Source organism: Pezoporus wallicus, unplaced genomic scaffold (assembly GCF_028554395.1).
Source record: "Pezoporus wallicus isolate ANWC-B61680 ecotype Strahan unplaced genomic scaffold, APGP_CSIRO_Pwel_v1 contig_593, whole genome shotgun sequence".
Classification (NCBI taxonomy): domain Eukaryota; kingdom Metazoa; phylum Chordata; class Aves; order Psittaciformes; family Psittacidae; genus Pezoporus; species Pezoporus wallicus.
The window spans coordinates 4,200,412-4,226,829 of record NW_026642342.1 but is presented as its reverse complement, the minus strand read 5'-3'; the positions used below and the strand labels follow the sequence as shown (position 1 = coordinate 4,226,829).

The 26,418-nt window shown below is 37.4% G+C and overlaps 2 protein-coding genes across 7 annotated transcripts in view; one reads left to right on the top strand and one right to left on the bottom strand.

Annotated features, from left to right (window-relative positions):
* Window positions 1–9,401, bottom strand: part of GPSM2 (G protein signaling modulator 2) — a 30,326-nt gene extending 20,925 nt beyond the window's left edge. Inside the window, exon 1 of one of the 2 annotated variants that reach the window (XM_057429227.1) lies at window positions 9,315–9,401. The gene's annotated coding sequence lies outside the window, so the exon portion shown is untranslated. The remainder of the gene's footprint in view (window positions 1–9,314) is intronic. The other variant, XM_057429230.1, reaches the window with a different exon arrangement.
* Window positions 9,402–10,414: 1,013 nt separating this feature from the next.
* On the top strand, window positions 10,415–22,579 carry AKNAD1 (AKNA domain containing 1). Of its 5 annotated transcripts, none has more exons than XM_057429225.1 (14): window positions 10,415–11,574; window positions 12,712–12,841; window positions 12,951–13,102; window positions 13,213–13,272; window positions 13,759–13,892; window positions 14,220–14,355; window positions 14,797–14,957; window positions 15,807–15,897; window positions 16,534–16,640; window positions 17,954–18,039; window positions 19,447–19,569; window positions 20,631–20,712; window positions 21,540–21,687; window positions 22,309–22,579. In XM_057429225.1, exons 1-14 carry the CDS (start codon window positions 10,462–10,464, stop codon window positions 22,426–22,428), a joined length of 2,643 nt encoding a protein of 880 aa, XP_057285208.1. In that variant the 5' UTR covers window positions 10,415–10,461; the 3' UTR covers window positions 22,429–22,579. The 5 variants fall into 5 exon arrangements, 3 of the variants coding, with proteins under 3 accessions (XP_057285208.1, XP_057285207.1, XP_057285209.1); XM_057429224.1 differs by having other exon boundaries at window positions 22,306–22,579; XM_057429226.1 differs by lacking the exons at window positions 20,631–20,712; window positions 21,540–21,687; window positions 22,309–22,579 and adding an exon at window positions 19,653–19,945.
* The last annotated feature ends 3,839 nt before the right edge of the window (window positions 22,580–26,418 follow it).

The following is a 26,418-nucleotide window of genomic DNA, read 5'->3' as shown; positions in this document are numbered from 1 at the left end:
AAAATATTAGTGTTACCTACTGAAAGGAATCCCACACAAGAGTGCTTTAAGAAGTGAAATCCCATCATGCTTGCACTTTTTCAGCATTTTTCATAAAATCACTATCAGTGCTCTCAGAAAGGGAACCAAGGCCCAATGGCTGATACTCAAAGAAGGTACATGTCAGCCTTCCCTTAACATTACTGCCCTGAATCAGTGATGCATATATTAAGACCTGAATGAGCCTCACTCTCACTGAAATTACAAAAGAAACCAAGAGTTCCCCATCTTCAATTCTGATCAGTGTGTTTCAAGGCCCTGACAGCAATAAAACAAGAGCTGTAATTTCTTTCTCAGAAGCCTGTTTTGCAAGCTAATTGTCCTAGGTCTTACAACTGCCAGACAAACATTTCACTTTTTAAGGCATTTCCCACTCAGAAAAGATATGACTACCTACAAAGGATTTTATCACAATGGTAAATAATCACTTTAATCAGTTTGCAATTCTTATTTAGGCTGAACGTCTGTGGTACATGCCTTCGTATTAACTTTTGATAGAACACAGTATTTCACACAAGTGAAAATGAACTGGCAAGCCACAGAAAACCAATACTGCTCTTTATCAGCAGTATATAAAACCAATAATCACAATACAGTTGGGGAGGGAGATGTTTTTTTTCCCCTGCACCTCCTTAAAACAGTACATTGCTGCTGCTTCACTGGCTCCTTCCCCCAAGCCATACCTTCCTTTGTGGAGTTTGTCAGAAGATCAGAAGTTGCTTTGCTTACCTACAGTTTCACAGCTGACACGCACTGACTGGTCACTTGAGGGCTGACAAACGAGTCTTTCTGCCTGTCCCTACAGGAGACAACCAAGTAATGCCTTCTCTACGCATCTGCTATTTTACACAAAGCTATAGGAATGGAGCATCTGCCAAATAAAGTCATCACTGACTGACAGATTCACAAGCTATTACAGGAAAATACACGCTAAGGTAGACCAATTGCACTAAAGAAACCAAACAGCTACAGAGATCCACTGCTTCAAGATTAAGGCGAATTTTCCAATGGGGAACTAAGTTTGAACTTCTTTTCAGGAAGAGGCTACAGCATGGGCAGAAAAAGAGGAAAAAAGAAACTTGAACAGGATTCTGTAAAAAGAAAACAGAGCTTTGCATGCCCAGTGGAGAGACAGGCTAAACGGCAATAAAAATACACTGACAGATCTATTACTGCTATTACTGAAATATTGAGATTAGCTTGGTTCCAGGCCTTCAAAATATGAAACAGAATATAAACACAAACAGTACAACCAGAAACACTCAGAACTAGACAAGCTGTAATTTTAGTCTTCAGTGCTGTCCAAAAAAGTTTTTTTTTTTTGTAATTCACCATAATTGGAAATCTGGGGTAAATAGCAGCATCACTGGCATTTCTGTACTTATATGTATTTCTCTGTAGATGAGCCTTAAGGTAACTCTGTGCCACATTTGGAAAAAAAGTATTTTTTTCCAGTACAAGTGACTAGTCATGAGAGTAGATCATGCAGATACCAGAAACACGGCACTAACACCAGTGTAGTTACTGTTTAAAACTTAATTTTAAATTCCTCTCTGCACCACTTTTGCAAGAACTTCAACAGTACACAGAACCTGCCTTCACTGATGAAGTGAATTTGAGGTTTTATTCAGAATCAGTGCTGATGTGGAGCAATACCTGCTCTGAATTACTGCCTTGTTCTCCTTGTGGATTTATATATGGAGCAGAATAAACACTTTTTCACAGAATCACAGAATAAACCACTTCTTTGAAAGAACTGGCTTAGTAACATACAATACAAGCAGCACACAATCATACTTTCCAACGCACAATCCAAGTGCAGCTCACATTAGACATTAACAGGTTGCATCTAAAGGACAGAACAGGAAAACTGAGGTTTGTAAACAACCACCTCAGACACTCCTCCTAGGTGTGAGTCTGATAAAGCAGATTCTGCAGAGCTTGTAATCACTATATATCATGGGAAAGACCCAACCTAACACATCCTATGCTATCAGTCTAATCAGACAAGCTGCAAATAAATTAATACCACTATCTAATGTTCTTGATTCAGATGCTTCCTCCTCCACCCCAATTATATTTGCCATGCTGACTTAAAAATATGGGCCAGTATGAAACTAAGACACATTACTGAATATTGCAGACAACCCTAAAACAAGGGTATGGGTGTGTACTGTACTGGTTTTGGGCCACTTGTGATGTTCTTTCAACAAAATAGGAATCCTACCAGCCACTGCTCTGCAAGTCTGGATTTTCACTTACAGCATACTAATAGAGAAAGAAACATGAAGTTTCCTCTCCCCAAATCATGCAGACAGGACTGTCTTTTACATATGAAACCAATGCACAGATAACTACCTTTATGAATCAAAAGAACAGAATTACTATAGCAAGGTATTGAAAGTTGATTCTGTTATCTATGAAACTATTCCACCTCTCTTCTTGGCCAGTTAATACCCAAGACTTAATTACCTCAGTATAACCAGCAGTCTTTTCCAAACAGTTAACAGAAGCACAGAGATTATAAGGGAGTAGAAAAATACTAATAATAGGAACTTTGACACTCATTACATTCATCCCCTCAAAAATTAAGTGCTAAACGAAAAATTATGCAAATACATCATTATCTGCCACAACATCCTGAGTGATCCAACTGATTCTATTCTTCACTTCCCTCTCTATACCATTTCTAGCACTACATTTACCCAAATGGAAGAAACAGATTTTTGTCCAAGTGTTTTAATTTACTCACCAATTTTCTTTACTTGTAATCAAAATGACTGCAGAATGAGAATCCCCCCAGTGACAAAAGAGCACAAGTATGCCCAGAACAGCCCAAAATAGGACTGTAAAAGAACTGCACTGAAAATATTAACAACTATATCAAAGTAATGGAAATATTGCATAAAAACCCACAACTAACTCACAAGCTTAAATATGTAATCATAAACCATAATAGTTTATTAAAATCTATTTATATTTTTAAAATAAGTTTTTACAAGGTCCTAGCAGGGAAATCCTTCTAAACTGGGAGATTATTTTCGAAAACCAAAAACAAGAGGTGGCAACAAATTCTGATCAAAACAAAGTAAGGATCAGCAGCCACAGCTCAAAGTGAAAGCATAGACTGGAATTCAACACTAAAGGAAAAGAGACCAACATTTTTTTATCTAATTGCTAATCAAGATCCTGCATTACATCAGGCACGGTAACAGTGGAGATACTTATCATGCTATTTCTAAAAATGCTGTCTGTTCATGGTTTCCTTTAGTTCTTTGGTTACTTAAACCACATGAATCCTGTTGATGGGGGGGTCTAGATAAAGGCAAGAGAAGGTTCGCCTCCTCTGTGCCCTTTCATGCAGGTTAATTCCTCTTGATTCTCCCCCCACTCACGTCTCTCTTTGGCAAAGCAGACTAGATAACCTGGTTTACACAACATTGGATTAAAGGCAAACAAAAGTCTAGGAGCATTTCATATGGGCCTTTAAGTAATGCTAAAAATCTGTAACATGGCAAGCCTTTTAAACTCTGTATACCCTTTTTGTTCATCCCTCCCTCCTGCTTTTAGAGGGTTGTGCAAACTCCTCCTTTAACAAGCATTGCCTAGCACTTTTTTCAGTATTACCCACAATCACCAACCTTGAAACACAAGGAGACCTAATGACACAAGCTATTTCTGCCAGATCTTAAAAAAAAAACAAAAAACACAAACCTAATCCAAACCACCATGACAACTGATTGCAGAAGCATCTTCATTCTCTGAGTCAGAAAGCAGCTTGCCTGCATTCTCACAGGTTATTTTCATTTCCTTTTATGAGAAACACCCAAGTAGCAGATAAAAACTGCATAAACACTATGCAACAAAAGAAATGCGTATCATACCAAAAACTAAAGAAAATTAACACTTTCCATTAAGGAACACTCAAATTGCTAGTCAGAACTTGGTACTTCTACTCACACTAAACTCTGTATTTTCACCCAGCAATCAGACTGAAATGGAAATACATCCCTTAAAATGGAACAGTTAAGAGCAGAAAGAGATGCATGCCAGAAACTTAGGAGAATGATGCAATATGTAAAGACAAACAACATACATCCTCATTGCTAGTATATTCAGTCACAGTTCCAGGCCAACTTTATTAGCTTTAGTAAATGCGAAGGTGCTCTATTAGGCATAGTAAAGGTATAGTATAGGTTTGTAAACAGAAATATATTGCTGGAACATCTAGCAATGATGCAGGTCGCATAGTGACTTGCGATCTTAGAAACTACTGTAGACAAAACCAAAAAGCTACCGCATATCATTACACTGAATAAAACATAGAAGCATCAGATACCTATATTAGGCTGACAACAGTGTTCAGTGATGCAGAAGTGGACCTTTAAGGGCCTCTATCACAGAGTATCTTTCCAGAATAAACCATCCTGTTCCTAAGAAACTTGGTATTTAGCTAGAAATCAGCTTGCCACTTAATGTACATATACTGTCTAGCGCGCAAGTTAAAGAACTGGGTGTAGCTAACATAAGTAACCACAAGCATCGTTATTAGAAGAATATTTCTGCAGATAGTTTATGTAAGCTGTCTATTTAAATCTTTAAGTATGGCAGTCCCACACTACGACAAAATAAGAAAGGAAGAGAACATGAAATGCCACCAAAATAGAACTAATATCCCCGTAATAAACCTCACCAGCCAACTGAAAACCAATTCTAAATACACAAGTTAAGATTTCAGATACAAGAAGACAGTAGAATAATATCCCCGCTTCTGCCTTAAAAAAAAGAGCAAAGTCAGTTTTTTCACATATTCCATATACCAAGACATTACGATTCCTTCTTTTTTCTTTCCTTAATTCAGAACAAGTTCCAAGATTTTACTTAACTCTCATTCATAGACTGAAAACAAATACTGTGCTGCCTTCTTTCCTAGCATCCCAAAACTGGAGATGAGATCTGCAATTTTAAAGAGCTTAAATGCCACAATAGCCTTCAATGACAGCTCACAGCAAAGTAATAACTTGTGATCCTTTTATTCTTAGCAAAGTTGAAATCATATTACCATAAAATCAGTGAGTGTTTTGTTACCAAGTTCTGAACATAAATTTGTACATTGCTCCTTCTGCTTATTAGGGACTCAGACCTCATCACGCAAATTAACACATACCAGGCCTCTCCCAGCCAACAAGATATTTACTCCAGTACCTTCAGTCTGGGAAACAAAGTATGTTCTATGATGTGAAAAAACACCAGATGTGAAAAGTTCAGCACAAAATCCTGACTATTTGCACTTCAGCTGATAGAGCAAGTTGATCACAAATCTCTCCAATAAAATGTTCCTCCTAGCTCAGCTTCTTCCTGGGCTAGCTGTAACTTTTATTAAAAAGATATCCTGGTAAAGTAAAAGATAACAGCCAGATTGCACAGTCATCTTACAGAGAAAGGGGAAAATTAATCTTAAATTTCCACAAATTTAAAAAAAGTAAATTAAAAAAATCTTTAGAATCACCAGTACTAAAACACAACAGCAATTTAAGTGAAGTAATATAGCTGCCATTTCAAATTTCCTATTTCACACTGTGATGCTCACTGAGACATTAAGCAGACATACAGCATAAAGAACTCATTACCATTCCAGCAAGTTTTTATCTTGCAAGAAGCAGATGTAGCTCTCATAATAACCATAATGCACTACTGAAATGATCCATGATACACTAATGCCAGCAGCATTGCTTGCTTCATCACGCTCGATTCACAGGTATTAACAGCAAGTATTAACTGTCTTCTCAATTACGAGTCTACAGCTGGCCAACATACAGCTAAAACCTGTGAAAACTGCAGAAGTGCAGGATGAACATGTACTATAGCAAGAAGAACATGTGCTGGTCTTTTCTTATTGCTTGCTTCCCATAGACACAGGTACAGTTTATTTATGGCACATCACCTATGTAGATTTAAGGAAAACACTATTTGTTGAGATGCCAAGTGGTAAAATGCTTTGCATATTTAATATTTTGGGATGCAGATGCACACCTATTCAGAAACTAGTCAATGAATTTTCTTTTTTATTCTGTGTGATGAATACTGAACTGGATTCCATTTTGCCCCACTGCCCCCGATTTATCCACTATATATACACATTATCACACAAACACAATTGGTCACAATAGCGTATCCTGTCCTCTAATAAACCGTCAACCGCTAGGTAAGGTACAGGCTCCAAAGTAATGCACACAGGGAACATAGTTCCATACAGTATACTAGCAATGCAATGGCGGGGAAACATAGTAAACAAACAGTGAAGAAATAGAAAGTATTTAGAGAGGCTTCTTTGTAGATCATATGATTTATATTCCATGCAACTCAGCTGCATGTAAGCTTTTCCCTCCTATTCACAAAAAGTTAACACAAAAGGTCTATTATATGACAAGAACGATAATCTCCAAACACTGCCAAATTTGAGTTTGAAGATGCAGCTTAACATTATTCATCTGGTCAAGTACTACACATGTTTCAGACCATTTCTTGCCAGTTTTCCACTTCCATTTTTCCTATATTTTACATTCCTATTATTGTGGTCTTCCACAAAATACTTCCCCCCCCCCCAATCAGTTCTATAGCTGGCTTGCTGTTAAATGGCTAAACAAAAGTTAAGGGTTTGTTTTCTTCACCTGGTATCTCTCCATTCTTTCATTCTCAGAAATAATAATAGCAATTACAGCTTAATTTTTCAGAAAGTCTTCAGATCAATATTTCCTCCTTAAACAAACAATTTCATCTAGATATTAACCTTAAAAACTTCTAAACCCAAGATCATAGTTACCAGATCTGGGCAGGAATGACTAAATTATGGAAAGTGAAACTGACCGCACAACTGGTACAAAAAAAATGAATGACATGAAGAGGAAAAATACAAATATCTGTCCTATTAAATCAAAAAAGTAGAAAATTAGCAGAAACTAAAAGTGATCCTATTTAAAGCAAAACAGAACAATCCAGATAAACTGTATAAACCAAGAAAAACTCCCCATATGTTCCTTAGAACTATAGTTAAAACTATGGACAGATCACGTTTATTTTTAGAATAAACCACCCATGGCTTACTAAAACATTTCCTCCCTAACCAGCAGGGAGGCAAGCTGCTCCCTGCATCATACTGTGCATGGGGACCTGAAGAACACTGGTTTAGAAAACTTGTCTGTTGTCATTTGTTGACATGAAAAGGCCAGGAATTGCAATCAGAAACAGTTCTAGCAAAATAAGAATAAACACCCATTTGACAAGGTACAAGAGGTAAGACTTATTTTGAAAATTGTGGTCTTCTCTTCTACAACATCCCAAAAGAAATAGATTTTTATGTTTTTGCAATGCTTTTACTCAACATGCACAATAGAATCAGTCAGGCTTGCTGACTCCCAAAGGAAGGTGTAAGCGGAGAAATAATTGTTCTCTCTAAATACTAAAAAAAAAAACAACAAACAAACAAACAAAAAACCCCCATAAAATATTAACAATTTAAAGCCAAGTGGCAACAAGAGAACAAGAACAAAATTATGTCTATCAATAACTTTTCAAGAATTACTTTGACCTATTAACCAAAGCTGACCTTCTACCTATCTTTAAAACTTACAGAAGGCAGACTTAGATTAGATATTAGGAAGAAAATCTTTATAGTTAGGGTGGTGAGACACTGGCACAAGTTGCAGAGAGAAGCTGTGGCTGCACCATCCCTGACAGTGTTAGAAGACAGGCTGGATGGAGCATGGAGTACCTGGTCTAGTGGAAAGTGTTCCTGCCCAGGAGCTTTAATGACGCTTCCAACCCAAACCATCCTATGATTCTGCGATCAAATTCTACAGTTACACTCCAGAAGACCAGTAGGAATGTATAATTCCAAGTAGTTTTAAGACACTTGAAAGAGTTTCAAGAACATCTAACTATCAGCATTTTAAATAAAGCAACAGACAACACCCATACAGGTTTCTTCGAGTCCAATAACTAAGTTATTGGTGGTCTTAAGTTTCAGTTAAGTTTTGTCTCAGCTTTATACGGAAGTAACTAAAAGTATAAAGTGCTTCCTGCTGAAGAGGGATACATACCTACAGATCAGAACTCTAGGTAATCATTAATTAGTAAGAAGGAACACTGGTAGAGTGTAATGTATTTTACACAATAAAAATACCTTAGCAAAGAATTCACAAGGACTGCACTGTAATGACGACCTTTTTTTCTGATGTTTTCAACACTAATAATAATATGACTTAAACAGAAGGCGTAAAGTTTTCAGACCAAATTTAAAGAAGGACTGCAATTTCTTCACTAATCTTTTTGAGATGCAAGACTTTGCATGCTCTCTTAAATTTCCAAGATGATTGCACAGCTCTCCACGGCAACCCAGGATGCATGTGTCCTGCAGCCTGCTGGCAAAAATTTAACAGGAACAGCACATGAGGCTAAAAAGGCTTCTAAAGCAGTGTATTCACTGCTGAAAGGCCACAACTTAAAGGTGGGTAAAATTTGTATCTGCAGACAGGTCAATAAACGGTTAATAAAGAATTCCTGATTAACTATGCTCCTCTGTTGAAAAACTGAATAAGCACAAGAAGGGGAGTAACTCGACTAGCAAGACTACAGTCTAGTGGATAAATAGGTTGAGGTGTGGTATAACTTCAGTTTAGCTATGCCACAACATAATGTCTAATTCAAATTCTTACAGTTTACAGCTTCCTCCCTGTACACAGGATGCTGCAGGTCCTTTGGTTCCTGCTATATTAAGAGACTGTTTCACTCCTCCTTTAAAATTTCATTTACTATTTATCATCCTTATCTATTTTGTTAAGGATAACACAACCGATTAAAGATATCTGATGCAATGCTCTTTTGCTACAGATTACACTTCAGAGGCACACGGGTGACCTCGCAGGGCTATACAGTCAGTAAAAGCTGGTGGGATCGCTGTCTGGCTTTAGCTTCCAAAGGAGCAAGTTCCACGACTACCAGAAGCATCACTTCCAGCCACAACACCGCACTCGACGTACAAACACCAGCTTTCCGAAGCTGACCAAGTTTCTCCGCCAACACGTCAGGCCGCTCAGAAGCGGCTCGCCGATACAGGCCCCGCAGCCCTGTGAAGCCGGGACCGAAGGAGCTGCCGACGGAGCAGATGCTGACAGGCAGCGCGACCCGTCGGGACGCCAACTGCCCGCCGCAACACTTCCCTCCCGGCACCCGGCGACCACGGCGCGCCCCCCGCCAGCTTCCGGGCCTGCGCTCACCTGGTGCCGGCACGACCGCTCGCTGAGGGGCTGCCACGGCCCCGCTGCCGGAGCGTCCCCCACAGCGCGGCGGGGAGGGCGGGGCGGGGTGGTGCCCACCACGCGCAGCCGCTCTTCGAACCCGCCAATCGCCGCCCGACCACCCCCCACAGGCGGGGCGCCCAACGGCTGTGCTCCGCCGGCGGCAGCCCGCCCCCCGCCGGAAGGCCGCATCATTCATATGGACCAATGGGGAACGAGGGGGCGGGCCCACAGCAGGGACCGGGCAGGAGGCGGAGGGAGACCTGCGCCCCTCCCCTCCCCTCCCCCCCTCCCCTCTCCCCTCCCCTCCCCTCCCCTCCCCTCCCCGGGGCAGGGCCCGCCGCCTGGCTGGGCTTGCGGGCGTGTCAGCGGGCGCCGCGCACCTGGTGCTCCCCGCAGCGCCATGAGGTGCAACTGGAAGCGAACTGCTGCCGGGCCCACAGCCTCCGCCGTAACACACTCCTCTACAGCTTCATAGCTCACAGAGAACGGAACTGCTCAGCCACACAGCTGCTTGCAGGACACTAGTGCTGTAAGTGCCTTCTTTCCACTTTTAGCGGCTGCGGTGTGTGTGAAACTAGGCAGTTCAGGAAGCTGACAAGACTGGCCATTACTTTAGTGTCGTACTAATTCTGTGCATTTTATCTGATGAAATAAAGGGGTAACAATGAAATTAAAAGCAAGTTCAGGGGGTTTTCTCTGGTGCAGAAGCTGAAGAAATGCAATATAGTGGGGACACAAAAGCTAAGAGAAAGTGTATTACTTTTTTTAAAACTGAGGTTAAATTCTACTACCGTTGTTAGCTCCATCACAAAGGGTTTTACTCTATAATACTACAGAAAGATTAAGAACAAGGACAAATACCTGGTGCTAAGCTCAGTTCTCTTTTTCACAATGCTTTTGGCATTTGTGTCTACTTCCTCTGGTCATTAAGCCAGACTTTCCTAGTGTAAATAAGAAAACATCCAAGTCAGGTGGATAGTCCTAAAAAGCCTACAGTAGGTAGCATACACAAGCACATTTTATTCTCAGATGTATTTAAGTATAAAATAATTATTACTCATACGTTACAGATTTTGATCAATGCATTAATAAAAGCTCTAGCCAGAAGTGGAGAAGCAATGGCATGTATATTTTATGTAAACTGGACATGGAGAGTACAAAGAAGTGCAAACCATCAGACTGGATGAAAACTCAAATGAATAGTTTATTTTCAGATGATAGAGGTTGTATCACAGATGCAACTGATGAGGAACAAGATGACTTACCATACGATGGAGATGCAGGAGTAAACTGTAAATACAATGATGATTCAGGTAATTTGAATGACTGTACTTGTACAAGAGAGATTTCTGGTATTTTAAACTTAGTCTGTTCTGAAGATAACAAAAACATAAAAACAGCAGCAAATTACAAAACTCATTCACAACCTGAAGAATTCTCCAGTCACCACTGCAGAGGTGCTGTAGGAACAATGGGAATTTCAGCTGAAATGCCTGGAAGTCAAGCTCCCTTTAAGAAAGAACTACCTATTAGTAGTTATAGTAAAGCAGATAGCAAAGAACATCTAACTCACTCAAAAATGTCCAATGTCCTCCTGCGTCATTTTTCTAAAGGAGAGTTAACAAGCACATATCGGTTAATTGAATGCGAGACAATACCAGAGACATCTCTTACGGAAAGTATCAATGACACCGTAAGCAAACCTGAGCCTTCAGAACATGTCAAAGGCCTTTTGGCACATGAACAGTGGGCAACTAACTCTGCAGAATATCACTTGGAAAAGCACGAGGAAGTAAATACTGGTGATAAAAATAAAAATTTGCTCAATGAGAACAGACCTGTTTCAAAGAAACCTATTTCTTCTACTGCTAAGTGTGGGTACAAGCAAGAAAATTTACAATTAATTAATGAGAACAATACCACACACATATTTCAGAACATGAAAGAAGAGAGCACCCTGTTTAAGAGAACAGTTTCACCTCATCAGCTCAAATGTGAGCAAGGTCAAGCTCACTACTGCCTTCCTGACTTCTTCCAAGTTCCTTCAGAAGTTAAAGTACCAACAAGGAGTGACAACATTAACTCAGTTCCAACAACTGAAACAGCAAAATCCTTCCCTATTTCACTATGTAAACCAGTAACTGTGAAAGTTATAGAAAATAAGAACTATTTCAATTCTGCTGCAGTGGGGAATAGTGAAGAATCAGGCATTCCAGAATGGCTGCAACAGCTGGAGGTAATTAAAATGCTTTAATTCTTAATATTTGGTAAAGATTGCTTTACCATTAGAAGATACTGTGTCCAACTACCATGACTAGTTCATGCAGGCAGCCTATAGGTATCAGCAAGTATGTCACCACAGTCCACAAGCCAAATCAAATATTGTGGGATTGAATTTATATGAAATTTAGATTACCAAATATTTAGTGATGCTCTGGAGTGTTATTTGCAATTATAAAGCATCCCATCAAACCATTAGGATAATCACAATAAATTGTTATTTCCAGTATTTTGGTGAATTTGAACATCTACATGTAAGTACTTTAAAGATTATTCTTAAAACTACATTTTTATACTGTACCTGTGTTTGATAGGCATCCTTGCCTTTTTCACATAGAATCATAGAATAGTTAGGGTTGAAAAAGACCTTAAAATCATCCAGTTCCAATCCCCCCTGCCGTGAAAAGGGATGCCTCACACTAGACCATATCGCCCAAGGCTCTGTCCAACCTGCCCTTGAACATCTTAATACTCTTCAACTATTTCAGCTGTATTAACTGACAAGTCAATTCTTTTTAAATAATTAATTTGACAACATTTATTGTAGTAAATTTCTTTTAAAGTTTGTTAATAATTTGATAATCTCTTCTCCGTTTCATGCCATGGAGTTGACTGACAGAGCTATACAGATGCTTAAGTCCATTCCTAGATTGCTCTCTCAGTGAATCATTTGAGTTGTAACAAGTTTTAATACTTTTCTGGCTGCAAACAAGATGCTGACACAGCACCTTGACACCCAAAATCATATCGACCATCTGAGAGTGAATCCTAAGGTAAAAATCTCTCAAATAAGCTTTTTGTTTCCTTCTCCTTGATCTCTAGAACTATAAATAGTTCTCAAAACTATCTTGTCACCTTCATATTATACATCCCATTTATACAAATCCTGTTTAGATTTTCACAACATAGAGTTTAAGTATTTAAACAGAAAGACACTATACATATATCAAACTATAAACACAAATTATATGGGATTGTTATAATAAACATTTCATTAATATTAATAACTTGCATTGTGTTTTATTTCTAAATTTCTTGTTTATGTCCATAAGTGTTCTTTATATTTTTACAACCAAATTTCTTGTTTTAACAGGTACTTACTCAGTCAGATTGTCCAAATGCTAGCATTGCTGTTTACTCAGGAGACACTGGAATGCCCTCTGAAGTCTTTACAGTACATGCTCCAATCCCTATACAATCTACACATGGTTTGTCTCAAGCAAGTAAATAATTACCGTATGCAAATTACTACTTTATGTAATTTATTAGCATTTATGGGCAGACTCTTTGGGCAGAAATTCCAATGGATTAATCTTCCCTTGTATTCTGTAGGATTACAGTATGGAACTACAGCATCAGCATTACCAGCAGTTGGGACAGTAGAAGCATACTGTCCAAATCCTTCTAATTTACTGCCAGAACTAACACTAGGAGAAAAGATGACTCAAATACTAAAGGATCAGACAGATGAAGTGATAAAGAAAGTAAGGGGCTCTGTTTCAATATATACCTTCTATTGATGCTCAGATTTTATACTCATTTGTCATATTCATTTTTAAAATCCTTAATAAAATTCTAATATTTTGTCTTGAAGGTGGAAGACTTCTCTAAGCATATGACCCAAGAGACATTACTTTTACAAGACAACTGTCTGGTAATTTATGTATTTTCACTTATCTGAAATGCACTTTAAATGGCTGTAGACTCAATGTGCAGGCAATATACTCCATCTTTTCATCAGAGGTGTTTAAAAATACTTTTTTTCTTCATCTCACACAAATTATGAGTTTAAAAGGCAATAATCAAAGTCTTCAGTAGGTGGCTGAATTTTTAAATCTCTTTAAGCATTACAATTCAAAACTATTAGCAAAAGGCATTAAGTTTCCATATAAGTTACTAATTTTGACATGCAGGGTGTCCATTCATAAGTCATGGGTTAGTATTTTAGTCATACACAACAGAGCAGCACAGAGTACTAAGTGGATATACAAGATGCAGTCCTGTTCCAATCCACAGCAGTACCAGAATTCTTAACAACTTCACTGTCAACAGCATCTAGCTTACCTAGCACAAGTAGCTATCACTATGGTGTGCTAAATCATAATGACAATTGCTATTGAATTATTTCTTATTGGTGAAGGCATTAAATCAATTGAAAAGATACCTTGATGCCTTGGAAAGGAATTACTTAACAGCTAGAGAAGAGCACCATAATTTGCAGCTGCAGAACTACAAGGACAAGTCTATCAACGTTGGAGAGTTTGATCCTGAAAGGTCAGAAGTGATAATTAGTACCTCAGTCTATTTTCTGCATTTTGAGTGTTTTACAACCAGTACTTCATTTATCCATTACAATTTTAAGTGCAAACATTATCTTAATACTATATGCAGTAAACGAAAAGTGATTGGCCAATATTTATCTTGGGCTTTATATATCCTAGTAGGCTAATTGATTAATTCAAATACTTCAGAAGGGCTCAATGAATTCCAGTTTATTTCATATCCTATGGGAAGTGTACTGCAATGCCCAATATGGTTATTATAGTAATAAATAAAGTATCAGTTTATACATATTTCACTGTGTATTGCAATTGCATTTAGAAAGTTGGAAGGGGAAATATTTAGACTTGGCATGCTGCTTGAAGACATCCAAGAACAAACTGATGACAGCAAATGCAACTCGTCTTCTTTGCTTACTTCCGATGAATTTGCCCATTCACCATATTCCCTTTGTGAGGTAATTCTTACTATTTCAAATCTACAGTTACTCTATTTTAAGTAAGAAAATACAAGCAGCTATTTTAAACTTTTACAAAGCTGTCTTTGCTTTGGGAAACTACCCACCATCATTTAGTTGAAAGAAATACTACTTCATCTGTCCAAGATTCTGAACTGCAAAATTACTGGAAGATCAAACATTATTATGCTATAGAAAACTAAGTTTACTGCCAAGGATGGCAGTATTTTGTCCTAGATCATAAATGCACAGAAAGTAATCTTACGGCCTTCTACACATCCGTAGACAAATATCAGCAAATGTTTTCATAGCCAATGTTTCAGAAAACATTTTTCCCTGAATCCCAAGTTAGGGACACTGAAAATGCTAGCTGGTAGAAGTCACATACTTGCAATGCAACAACCACATACTACCCCTCTATGCTATGCTTACTTTGTACAGAGCTCAGTAGTTTCAAGCACTGCTGATCCCCCAGAAAGAAGCAGCATTGAAAACTTATTTCTTTCCAACAATGAGGGAAAAAAAAGTCAGACAATTGATGTAATCCCACAGACAAATCAGTTTTCTTCAGAAGGTGACAAGTGCAATCTCTGCCTTCACACGTAAGTGAAAACTTTGAAATATCTATCAGTTTTTATAAAAGTTTATCTAAAATTATTTGCTGAATATAGAAAATTCAGCATGTCTGGAATTTCTGAAATCAACAGGGGTACTTCCAGAGCTCATAGCAGCGTTCCAGTATCTGAAGGGGGCTTACAGGGATGCTGGGGAGGGACTCTTCATTAGGGACTGTAGTGATAGGACAGGGGGTAACGGGTTAAAACTTAAACAGGGGAAGCTTAGATTGGATATAAGGAGGAAATTCTTTCCTGTTAGGGTGGTGAGGCACTGGAACAGGTTGCCCAGGGAGGTTGTGAATGCTCCATCCCTGGCAGTGTTCAAGACCATGTTGGATGAGGCCTTGGGTGATATGGTTTAGTGTGAGGTGTCCCTGCCCATGGCAGGGGTGTTGGAACTTGATGATCTTAAGGTCCTTTCCAGCCCTAACTATTCTATGATTCTATAATTCTGTAACTACATACCCAAGAATTCCTTCCAGCCTGGCATTGCTACCTTTCTGGGTTTTATGGACCTCAAAGTATTTCCTGAAGCCAAAACACTACCATCAGTTTCACTAGGAGCTAAATCCTACCGAATGCACTGCATCATGCAAAATTCACTGGCACTGAGAATGACACTGCCAGTAAAAGTTACTTGGCAATATTTGTGTGGGCTTTTTAATTAAACAAGAAAAGGGAGGGATGCAGATATTGACCTAATTTGCCATCAAACCTTTGTGAAGCAATTTTATGTACCATCTCTGCCCTTCTGGGAAGTTTTATCTGGGGTATTAATCATATCTCTGTGAGATTAGAAAAATAAAATTAATTTTTTTCCCTTAACCAACTGAGGTTACAAAAGAGAGGTGAATCAGCTTCCAGAAGACAAAGAGAGCCTCTGAGAAAAGGTCTGCTAGCAAATAAGCATTCTTCCAATGTAATGGTATGCGATGTGTTTCCATCCTCACTTTTTTTTTAACTTACATTATCTTATCCAGCTTTGAGATAACACATTTTTCTCTTCAGTAGTTGCACAGCATGATAGCTCATCTTTGTGGGTATTACAGCATATTGTAACATTAGAATCATAGAATGAATAGTGAAAACAAAACATTGCTGAATTGGTTTCCAAAGGAGAAATTTAAAGGACTCTCAAACATTTTAGAGATCTGTGATAAAATTGGTTTCCCTCAGGAAAGACTTAACTGTGTTTATTAGCCTGACTTTATTATTTGTTCAGAGAGCAAAAACCTTCAAACAATTGCTTGCCTTTAAACATATTTAAAACACAGAAAGATTCATTCATATATACTAATCTTTCTAAAAGCAACATGAAACCTGTCTTGAATTCCAACTGCTCAGACAATAAAGTGGTCATATTCTTCCCAGTCTGCTCTACAGACAGAATTGTGAAAAGATAAATCAAATTGTAGACTTGATGGTAACTAAAAGCAATACAGAACTGATGTGCAAACACTGTGATTGTTTGTACTATCCTGTTTGATATGTCATACAGTTACAGATACACAGTAATATAAACAATCATATATACATTTGGTTTGCCTTCTGTGTGCAACAGAGATGCCTTTCACCTGAGCAGAAATATCCTGCTGAGGGCTTTGCATGCCACAGTCAGGATACATCAAGTAAAAAATTTAATGCTGATGAAGATTCAAGTATGAATGGGTAAGTGGATCATGTATTTTGCCTTGTCATATATTTGGTTTCCTGCAGCTAAGTGAATGGATACATGCACGTACATTGATAAGTCTCTATACTGGACCCTGCCTGAAACACCGAATGACATCTTTAATACAGATAAATGAGATGACAATCTTGTTTTTAAGTTTATCAGCAGATAATCACATAAGGTATGTGGTAAACCAGATGACCAGAGAAATGGCAGAGCTCCCATTAAAGAGAGGATTACATTCATATTATAAAGTATCCCATCTCAGTAGAATATTGGACCACCATAAGGTTTAGAGTGCTTAAGTGGTACAGAGTTATTTTAATAGCGTATTAAGAGAAGAGGCTTTGTCTTGGTTCTCTGTTGCTTCATGTCAGCATCCCAAACAGGGGTGACTACAAAGTGTTCAGCAACGTAAAATGTTTGAAGTTATCACTGTCATCAACTACCTCGTAGGCCTTGAAAGAGATCATATGGCTACCTCTACGTGTATTACAGAGTGACCCTTACATTTGAAAAGTTTCAGTTATAGAAATCTCAGTGTGATGAAATAAATCTACATGTGTTATTTTGGAGTTTCAAATTTTGGCAAATCTCTAACCAAAGCTAGATCTCACCATACATGCAGCGTAGAACACAATAATATTAATCTAAATATAAATGTTAATCTTTATGTAGTAGAATTCACCTACTTTTTTTTCCCCCCCCACCTGTCATTTAAAGAAAGTTAGCTCCATTTCTGATCATTATTTTCATGAATTAGTAGAATACTTTCCAAGTAAATATGATGATACTGTATGCCTTAAGTTGAAAATAGATGTAAAATAACACAAACAAGGAACTTGGTTCTTGTTCTGGGAGAAAGTACATCTCAAATATTCCTCTTATTACCTGAAGGCAGTAAAATTAAAGCCTTAATAGCTCAAAGCTACCAAGAAACTATATAATCCTTACCATTGATATTTTGATGCAACATATATAAATACATAGGATTTTCATACTAATTTGCTATTCAGAGATATGATTATTAAAAGCTCTACTTTTAAGCACTTTTAACAGCTCTGGTAGTGGAGTCCTTTTGTCAGAATGTGTGCTTTAGCTAAAGGGGTAACAATTTCCCAATTGGTTAATTTTTAGTTTAAGCTTCTACTTAGCACTTTTTCAGATAACTGATACAGGTAGAGTTGTTTCTAAGGGTAAATCTGATTTCTCCTTAAGTAAGAAGTGATCAAACATTAATATAATATGCTTATAAGGCTCGTTATAAAGGTGTTAAGGTACAATTAATATTCTGTTTTCATGCTCTAAGAAACACAAACATACAGGAAAAGAAAATCGGAACTTGTTCACTCTTCATGCAGAGAAAACCAACTGATTTATCAGACAGCAACCTGAGTAAGTAGTGATGGCATACAAAGGCCAGAACTGTGCTTCTGCCTACTACTGAATCATGTTCAATGCATACCTATCACATCTCAGCAGCTTGAATTTTTTTTTTGTGGTTTTAACAGATGTTACTGCTTAGCACAGCACAAGACACTGAGACAGACTAAGAGACAACAGACGTGCTGCAACAGAATTTCCAGTTAAATATGAGAAATAAAAAAAAAAGTGTTAACTCTGGGTCTAGTCAAACACTAAAAAGCAGTTTGCCCGAGAGAAGCCATGATACCTCTATTCTCAGAGATATTCAAAACTCAAATGGACAGAGTCCAAAGCAACTTCATCTAAGTTGTGTGCACACAATGCTTTGATTTTGCTTTTTCTCATTATTATGTACATATATTTCATATCCTAAAAGTGGGATTTAAAACATGGCAACTGAAAAATTTCACATCAGTACTTCCAGGTTTAGTTTTTGGATTCAGCATTCTTATTCTGCAAAAAATCAAAGATAAAAAAGTTTTCCTAAATCTTTGACCTATTCAGGGTTGACACAGGCTGAAAATACTCTTGTTCCTTAGTCCAGCCCCTAATAATATAAGTTCATTGAATCCAATATAGATCCCACACAGGCTGCTGAGCTGGTTACATCAATAGACAAGCCATCCCAGACTCCATGTCTTGGAGGTTCACTGAGAATCAGTTGGCATTTGTTTCTGTTATGGCATCCCAATCTTGTCTTTCCACTGCAGAATACTCCGAAGCAGTTAGTACCCCAAAACTAAAAAAAAAAATAATAACATGGGCTGTCCTAGATTCAGTTTTAAGTCTGAATATGTAGGTTATTCTTACCTTTCGTCTGCCTGTTGTCCTTGGCTTCTCTGCAATATCCTTTCACTTTAACGTAAAACACTAGAGGCCATTATTGTTAGTACTAATTTGTGCAATAGCTAAAGAGTACTGTACTAGATCTACCAAATTCTGCTGTCACATTCCTCTTAGGCTGCATTGTTTTCACAAAACTATGGAGATGAGAGAGCTTAAAAAAAAAAAAAAAAAACCAAAAAAAACCACCAAACACACACACACAAAAAACCAACAAAATCTGAAAACCAAAAACAAACCAACAAAAAATAAACCAAAAAAAAAACCAAACAAAAAACCACACAAAACACCAGTTCTCAGACTAGAAATAACCACCCCCAAAAAAAAAAAAAAAAAAAAGAATCTACATTTGAGACAGTCTTTAAAATTCAGTCCTCACCTGTGATGGACAAAAAAGTACTACTTCAAATTGCAGCAGTGTTAGTAGCAGCAAAGTGCTCAGAAATGATGGCGCTGAAAGACAAATAATTACCTAGGTACACAGGCCAAAATTTCTACTATTTCAGACCTTTTTAATTTATTTTTGGGATTTAGGCAGCAATTCAGAAGACATCTCTGCCTACAATTCCTATAATGATTCACCAAACAAGGAACTTACGAATTGTGAAAATGGAAGATACAAAACATTCAAGAAAAGGTCATATGGAGAGAGAAGAGGTATAATATTCGCAAAAATATTAATACCTATGCAAAAATATTTTTAATAGTGTTTGGTTTTCTAAACATGTCTTTGTTTTCAGGGTTTAGATGCAGATGCCCTACAGGAAGCAAAGATCAATTTCAACTCAGGAATTACAAAGTCTGTTGAGTCTTGTGCCAAATGTAGAAATAAATGTTGGGGTTCATCTTATAAGTATGATGTGTAGTGAAATAATTACCTATCACAGGTTAGATTTCAAGAGGCAGAAGGCCACATTGCAACTATCAGGTCAAATTTAATTTGGTATAAGCAACCAGAAGTAACAATAGATGTGTACAGATCTTGTATATCAACATCAGCGAACCCAACTTTTACACACCTGGCCAAGTTTAGTCACCATACACACCTTACCCGATCTTCATGAGAAGAGTCCCTTCCATGGTTCATTTATGACAGGAAAATCTCATTTTGCAGTGCCATAAAGAATAATTTTTAAAATTGGGTATTACTATGCCAACTTTCAGTGCTAGCTGTTACCTAAAGTAAACAAGTACTAAAGAAGATTCTATCTCCACACTCAAAATTGTGTGACACACAAAGTCAAGAAAAGCCTTATTTTATAAATAATATTTATAACATTGAACATGTAGCTTTTAAAGTCTCTTACCTCAGACTCCTCTCTACACCGTAGAAAAAATTGCATACAGAAAAATACAAATTTTCAGCAGTGGGAAGGAAGTACAAATTAGTTACTTCTTTGTATAAATTCTATAAACCTGTAAATCAAAGAAGTATTCATTTAATGATTAGGATTATAGGAGTCTGATTACATTTTGCCTCTGTGGTCTTTCACTGTATGAAATTAATATAAATCTTCGTACTGTTTACCACAGAACTAAATTCAACAGCAAACACAAAAAGGTTAATCTGTCCTCATTTACAGAAAGAACCATGTTTAAGTTTTATTCAGGAATGATATTTACTTGATTTTTTATGAATGCCAAATGAAGAAAAATTATAAATACCTAGCAAATTACTTTTTTTGTCTTTGTTTTAAACATGGCCTCAACTACTCCAGCTTATTCACAGCAAAGACTTTCCTCTCAAAAGGCTCAAAAAAATAAACAGCCACGTGAACTTGTAAACAGACTTTCTGCAAGGTAAGCTGTAGCAATAACTATATAGTACAACAGAAAATGCCATCATTGAAGATTCAGCAAGGAAAAAGCAACTCACCAGTATCAAACAGAAGGAAAGTTTCATCTTTGCAGTGTATGCTGTATATTAGAATTTTAGTCATTAGTGAAATGAAAACACTTAAGAATTATTTACACTTGCTATTAGGTTAAGAGTAGTTCTTGAATGTTTCTAATTTAAGGAAGAGTAAATACAAACTTCTTCAACTGACACATTTAGTAGTAAAAAAAAAAAATATTTCACGATTAAGAGGATGCTCCCATTCACAGATTAAAAAGCAGATCTGCATTAGTTAAAACTTGTTCTGTTTGCTGCCATTTCTTTATAGGTAATAGTTCTATTTTAACTATTGTTAACATTAAATTATAGAGGGAGTCTGAGAAGTAAAATGGATTCTTAACTGTAGGCACAGACTAGACTGAAATTCAGGCAATTTTGTCACCATAGTTTTTGACAGCATTACTCAGGCATTTCCAGGCAATTGCCTGGAAACACAGCAGCTGGACTTGAGAATTAACACATAGACCACTCAGAGAAAGCACCAAGAACGCAATACTATTTTGAGTGATTTCCTGACTCTGCATCCTTGCATGTTTTCTATCTTACTGCAATACAGATGTAACACAAATTACAATGGACTCTGTTTTACAGTTAAATGAAAAATTCTACTCACTGTAAAATTAACTTGCTACCGAGTATGCTGTCAAGATACTTGTATATTTATTTCATATTTTAGAAATTCTTTGTTTACTAAAATTGTTCGTATTTATGCTATGCATCCTATTTTTAGGCAAAACTCAGAGGCTGCCAAAACCTGCTATTCAAGCACATATGATAAAATTATTCTTTCATATCACTGCTTACCCAGCAAGAAGTCTGGCCAAACCAAATCTGCAATCAACATCAGATACAGAAATGCTAATGAGTCCAATGCAAATGTAAGACTTCAGAGTGAAAATTAAAAGCCACACAGCTATCCTGGGAAGCTTTCATCCCCACATGATGACACAGTTGAACATCCCATTCTTAGCAAGTTGTCTATTACAACCTAAGCATGTCTAGTCCTTTTGAGGATAAGACAGGAGGGAGTTAAAATCCCAAGTATTTTAGCTTATGTATTAGTATGTTATTTCGTATGAGTATGTTACAGACTCTTTATGCAACTCAGTCCCTGCATAAATGGGAAAAGGAACAGAAAAGGATCACTGGCTCTTATTTCTGGAATTATATTTCATATACTGAAATAAAACTTCATACAAACCACTATCAAAACCTAAAGAAAACCTTCCCAATGCCACAAACATGCACCACACTGGGCTTCTTTACAAATGTGTAAACATCTCTCAGTTGAAAGGATTACTCAAAGAGAGAAATAACTAACAGGTACTTCCAACTTGAATACCGGAATGGTCTCACATGACTCAGAATTTTTTCTTCTCAACATGTATTCAGAGTGAAAACACTGCACAGAACCTTAAACAAACCTAATTTTCTATTCTACACCTATATAAACATCTGCCTGTAGTATTAACATGCTGTATTTTATTATTTCCCAGCAGATTTTACATTCTGCTCTGGATCATGCCATACAGACAGCAAACATTTTGAAGAAAGCTACCGAACGAATGGTACAAGCAGTTTCAGAAGATCTGGCTAAAGTTAAAAGGAAGCAGCTTTAATTACCCAGTTTCAAATGCTGTATTGTTTTGCTGGTTGATACTGAAGCATCAGTATCTCTACAAATATGAAATAATAAATACAAAGATCAGAAAGTCAGCTTTGTTAGTTGTTCTGTAGCTATCAGTACTAAACCAAACTAGAGCTTATTGGTATTACGTATGTTCACACTCGGTCTCTGACCTGGCAAAAGAATTCCTAAATGTACCGAGAGTCTTCAAGATGTTGGCTCATCCCCATAGCACAGCTACCTTCTCTGAGTTTTCATTTAAGATAGCGTAATAAAAATTGGCTTAAACAAGCAAAGGTAACTTTTTGACTTTATCCCCTCCCACCCCTCAATAAGCTCAGATTAAGCTAAGAATAAAGCTCAGTGATTACTACATATATTTTCTTGACACACCTTAACAGCAGCTGCTTAAGCACAACAACAGGAAATAGCCTCTGCATCTGCGACATCAATAAGCATTATGCTCACATACCAAGTTGTAATTAATATTTGTAATTATTTTGTTTTTAGAGTGCCCTACATTGGGAGTTGTTTTTAAAGGACTTACTTGCACATCTCAGTAACTGAGTATTACCATCTGTTGTGTAAGTACTCCGAACAACTACATTTTCTGTTTCTTCAATGCAGTGTCCTTACCCTATCAGATATTTGGCTTTGAGAATTTACATTTTAGTAAGTAGGTTGGAGAATTTTAAGATGCTGTAGAAATACAGTGGGCCAAGAGGAGTCATATTACCTTCCTTCTGAAATCCATTTAACTGCAGTTATTACAAGCAGGTTAACAGCCTTATATTACCAGGGATGTTATTCACTGAAGCAATTCCCAAGTATATAAGAACTGATGGAAATCAAGTTAGAAGAGACTGTGCATTGCTTAAATAGACAGTCATTTTCAGGGAAACCGGAGTGGTTTCATCAGCTGATGGATACAGAGATAACTAGACTCTATTCATGCAAGCAGGGACAGCTAAACTTGCTGCTGTGTACCACTGGATTTACTAGCCTGAGTCAACAGCTTTTTGTTTTTCAGGGCTTCTTCCACACCTGACAGCCAACAATACTATTAACCTTCCTTTTCTTTGTATATCCTTATAACTTGATTTGCCTCTGCTTATTATCCATGGTTTTGCTTTATTTAGCTTAAGACAACAGCACAGGTGAAAGGCTCACTAGCCTTTGAAGTTGCTGGATTAATGTTTGGAATGTTCCTTAATAGGAACATTAATTTCATTGTTAAAGTAATTGCTATAGATTTCATAGATCCAATTAAAAAAAAAAATTAATCTCTACCATAGAAATCTTCCCGCACCCCAAGAACAGCTAGACCTTTTGTTCATCCTGGGTCACTGTCTGAACCCGCTGTCCCAGATGTGACAGCAAATGCCCAAGAATAAAAAAACAGCAGACAAGCACATAGCGACATTTACTGAGAACATTCTCTGGGAAATTGAAAGCTCAGAGTCCTTCACCATCAACAGGAATATCTTTAATAGCCCCATAGAGATTTTTCTCCCATGTGTGCCAAGGTTTTTGCCCCTCCTTCCCTCCCAACCACCCACCCACCCCCACTCCCCCCCCAAATAAAAAGTTTAAAGCATGTTATATTACTGCGCCATGTCTCACTTGTTTTCTCCTTGATCAAGGATCCTATTCTAGCCATTCTTGACATGGAAATTATTCCATACCTTTTCATCATCTCTGCATCTTGTCCAGATTTCTAGATTCAACTTAAGAAATATTAAAGGTATTTCCAAGTGCAATTTATCTAGGCGAATCAGACCAACATGTGCTTATGTGATTCTGGGCTCACATTTATGGGACAGGAAGCTATTTTAAGATGCATAATATGAAAACAGGAACTTTCAAAATTATAATATACCTTGTACACTTACTCTAAAATATTAGGGTTGGGGGGGAGACTTTTATCTTGATACAACTCTTGCCCATTCTTGATCTTGATAAAACAATTTTTGATCTAGAAAAGCAGCAAGAAGATCCTTGGGAAAAACAAGTAAGTATCTTTACAAGAAATCTGCTCCCATCACCACCACCACTCCCTTTCGCAAGCTCCTGTAACAAACCAGCTGTTTTCAGCTACATATCTCTGCAAGATTTCTCTTCTTAAAGCACCTCTCTTAATCCATCTTTGCAGTAAGGCTTGGCTTTGCTTTCTGGAAACAGCAGATGATGGGTTCAAAAGTCTTAACTCTTGTATTTATCAGCTATCAAATTTTGAGCTAGCGATAGCACTTAGACTATCAAGTGTCTGCTTTCAGCTTAGCTGCCAAATCCATAAAAGTAATCAAACATTTCAAGCTGTTATTTCTTCAACTCTCAATATCAATACAATAGATTCTATATACAACTGTACTTCAATTATTTCAGTCCTTAAGTAGGACACTTTGATATCAGTTATTATGTTCTGTATTGCTTTTAAGTTTTTGGAGTACGAAAACAAAATGCAATTACATACTGCTTTTACACTGAACTTGGGTTCTTCTTGCCAAAGTGTAAGGACTCCTAACTTTAATTTTTTAATACTGATTTCAAAGTGTGCATCTTCAGTAAAAAAGTGTTGAGCACTGCATCTCTTAAACGCATACTTTTACTCTGGATTTTTACTGTGATATTTAGAGCCAGAAACTAGAATTCAGATAAACATAAGTTATCTCTGCTTGCTTTTTTTTTTTTATGTTTTGATGCACATGACGTTTAATGAACCAGTTAAGGAGGTGTCGTTCCTGAATTCCCACTGAAAATAAAGTCAGAATACATATTTAACTCACATATATGCATTTGAAAGCTACAGCCACTTATCCTCATCACACACCATGTCCTGCAACATTCTAGAATCATTACATAGTATTATCTGATTTCATTCCTGTCTGATGCAGAGGGAAGGAATTTGACCTTTTCCACCTTCTAATTAACTTTGACTGAATTTATCTATCCAAAATATTCTCTTAACTTACTAGTTAACCTGAGGGCAAAATTAAGGGTAAAGAAACAAAACCACCTTTCTGCAAAACAAGAAGTTAATATCCTTACAGTTGGCAAAAACATAAATAGAAAGCCATGAGTGATCTCATCCTTTTCATTACAACATTTCTCTCAGATTCTACATACAACAAGCATTTCAAGGCACATCAATACAACATCGCTTTAAAAGATCCATAATTTAATTACTGAAGTAATTTTCCAAGACAAATCTAAGTATTACCAGTATTACAGAATATAATTTAGAACTTCTCTGATCCCCTTCAACACAATTTATGTATTTCTTTCTTAGTATGTAATGAAGTAGAAGAATACAGTAAATCTCTTGAATGCATCAAACTTTCGGTGTTTGGTTTACTTTTTGCTTAAAGAATCAAGCCATTTGAAAAATTCAACTACTTCCCTTCTTTTACTCTCCTTTTTCACTGCCTCCACTCCCTCAAAAAGGGATTTATAGAATCATAGAATCGTTAGGGTTGGAAAGGACCTTAAGATCATCTAGTTCCAACCCCCTTGCCATGGGCAGGGACACCTTACGCTAAACCATATCACCCAAGGCCTCGTCCAACCTGGTCTTGAACACTGCCAGGGATGGAGCATTCACAACCTCCCTGGGCAACCTGTTCCAGTGCCTCAGCACCCTAACAGGAAAGAATTTCCTCCTTATATCCAATCTAAACTTCCCCTGTTTAAGTTTTAACCCGTTACCCCTTGTCCTGTCATTACAGTCCCTAATGAAGAGTCCCTCCCCAGCATCCCTATAGGCCCCCTTCAGATACTGGAAGGCTGCTATGAGGTCTCCACACAGCCTTCTCTTCTCCAGGCTGAACAGCCCCAACTTCCTCAGCCTGTCTTCATACGGGAGGTGCTCCAGTCCCCTGATCATCCTCATGGCCCTTCTCTGGGCTTGTTCCAACAGTTCCATGTCCTTTTTATGTTGAGGACACCAGAACTGCACACAATACTCCGGGTGAGGTCTCACGAG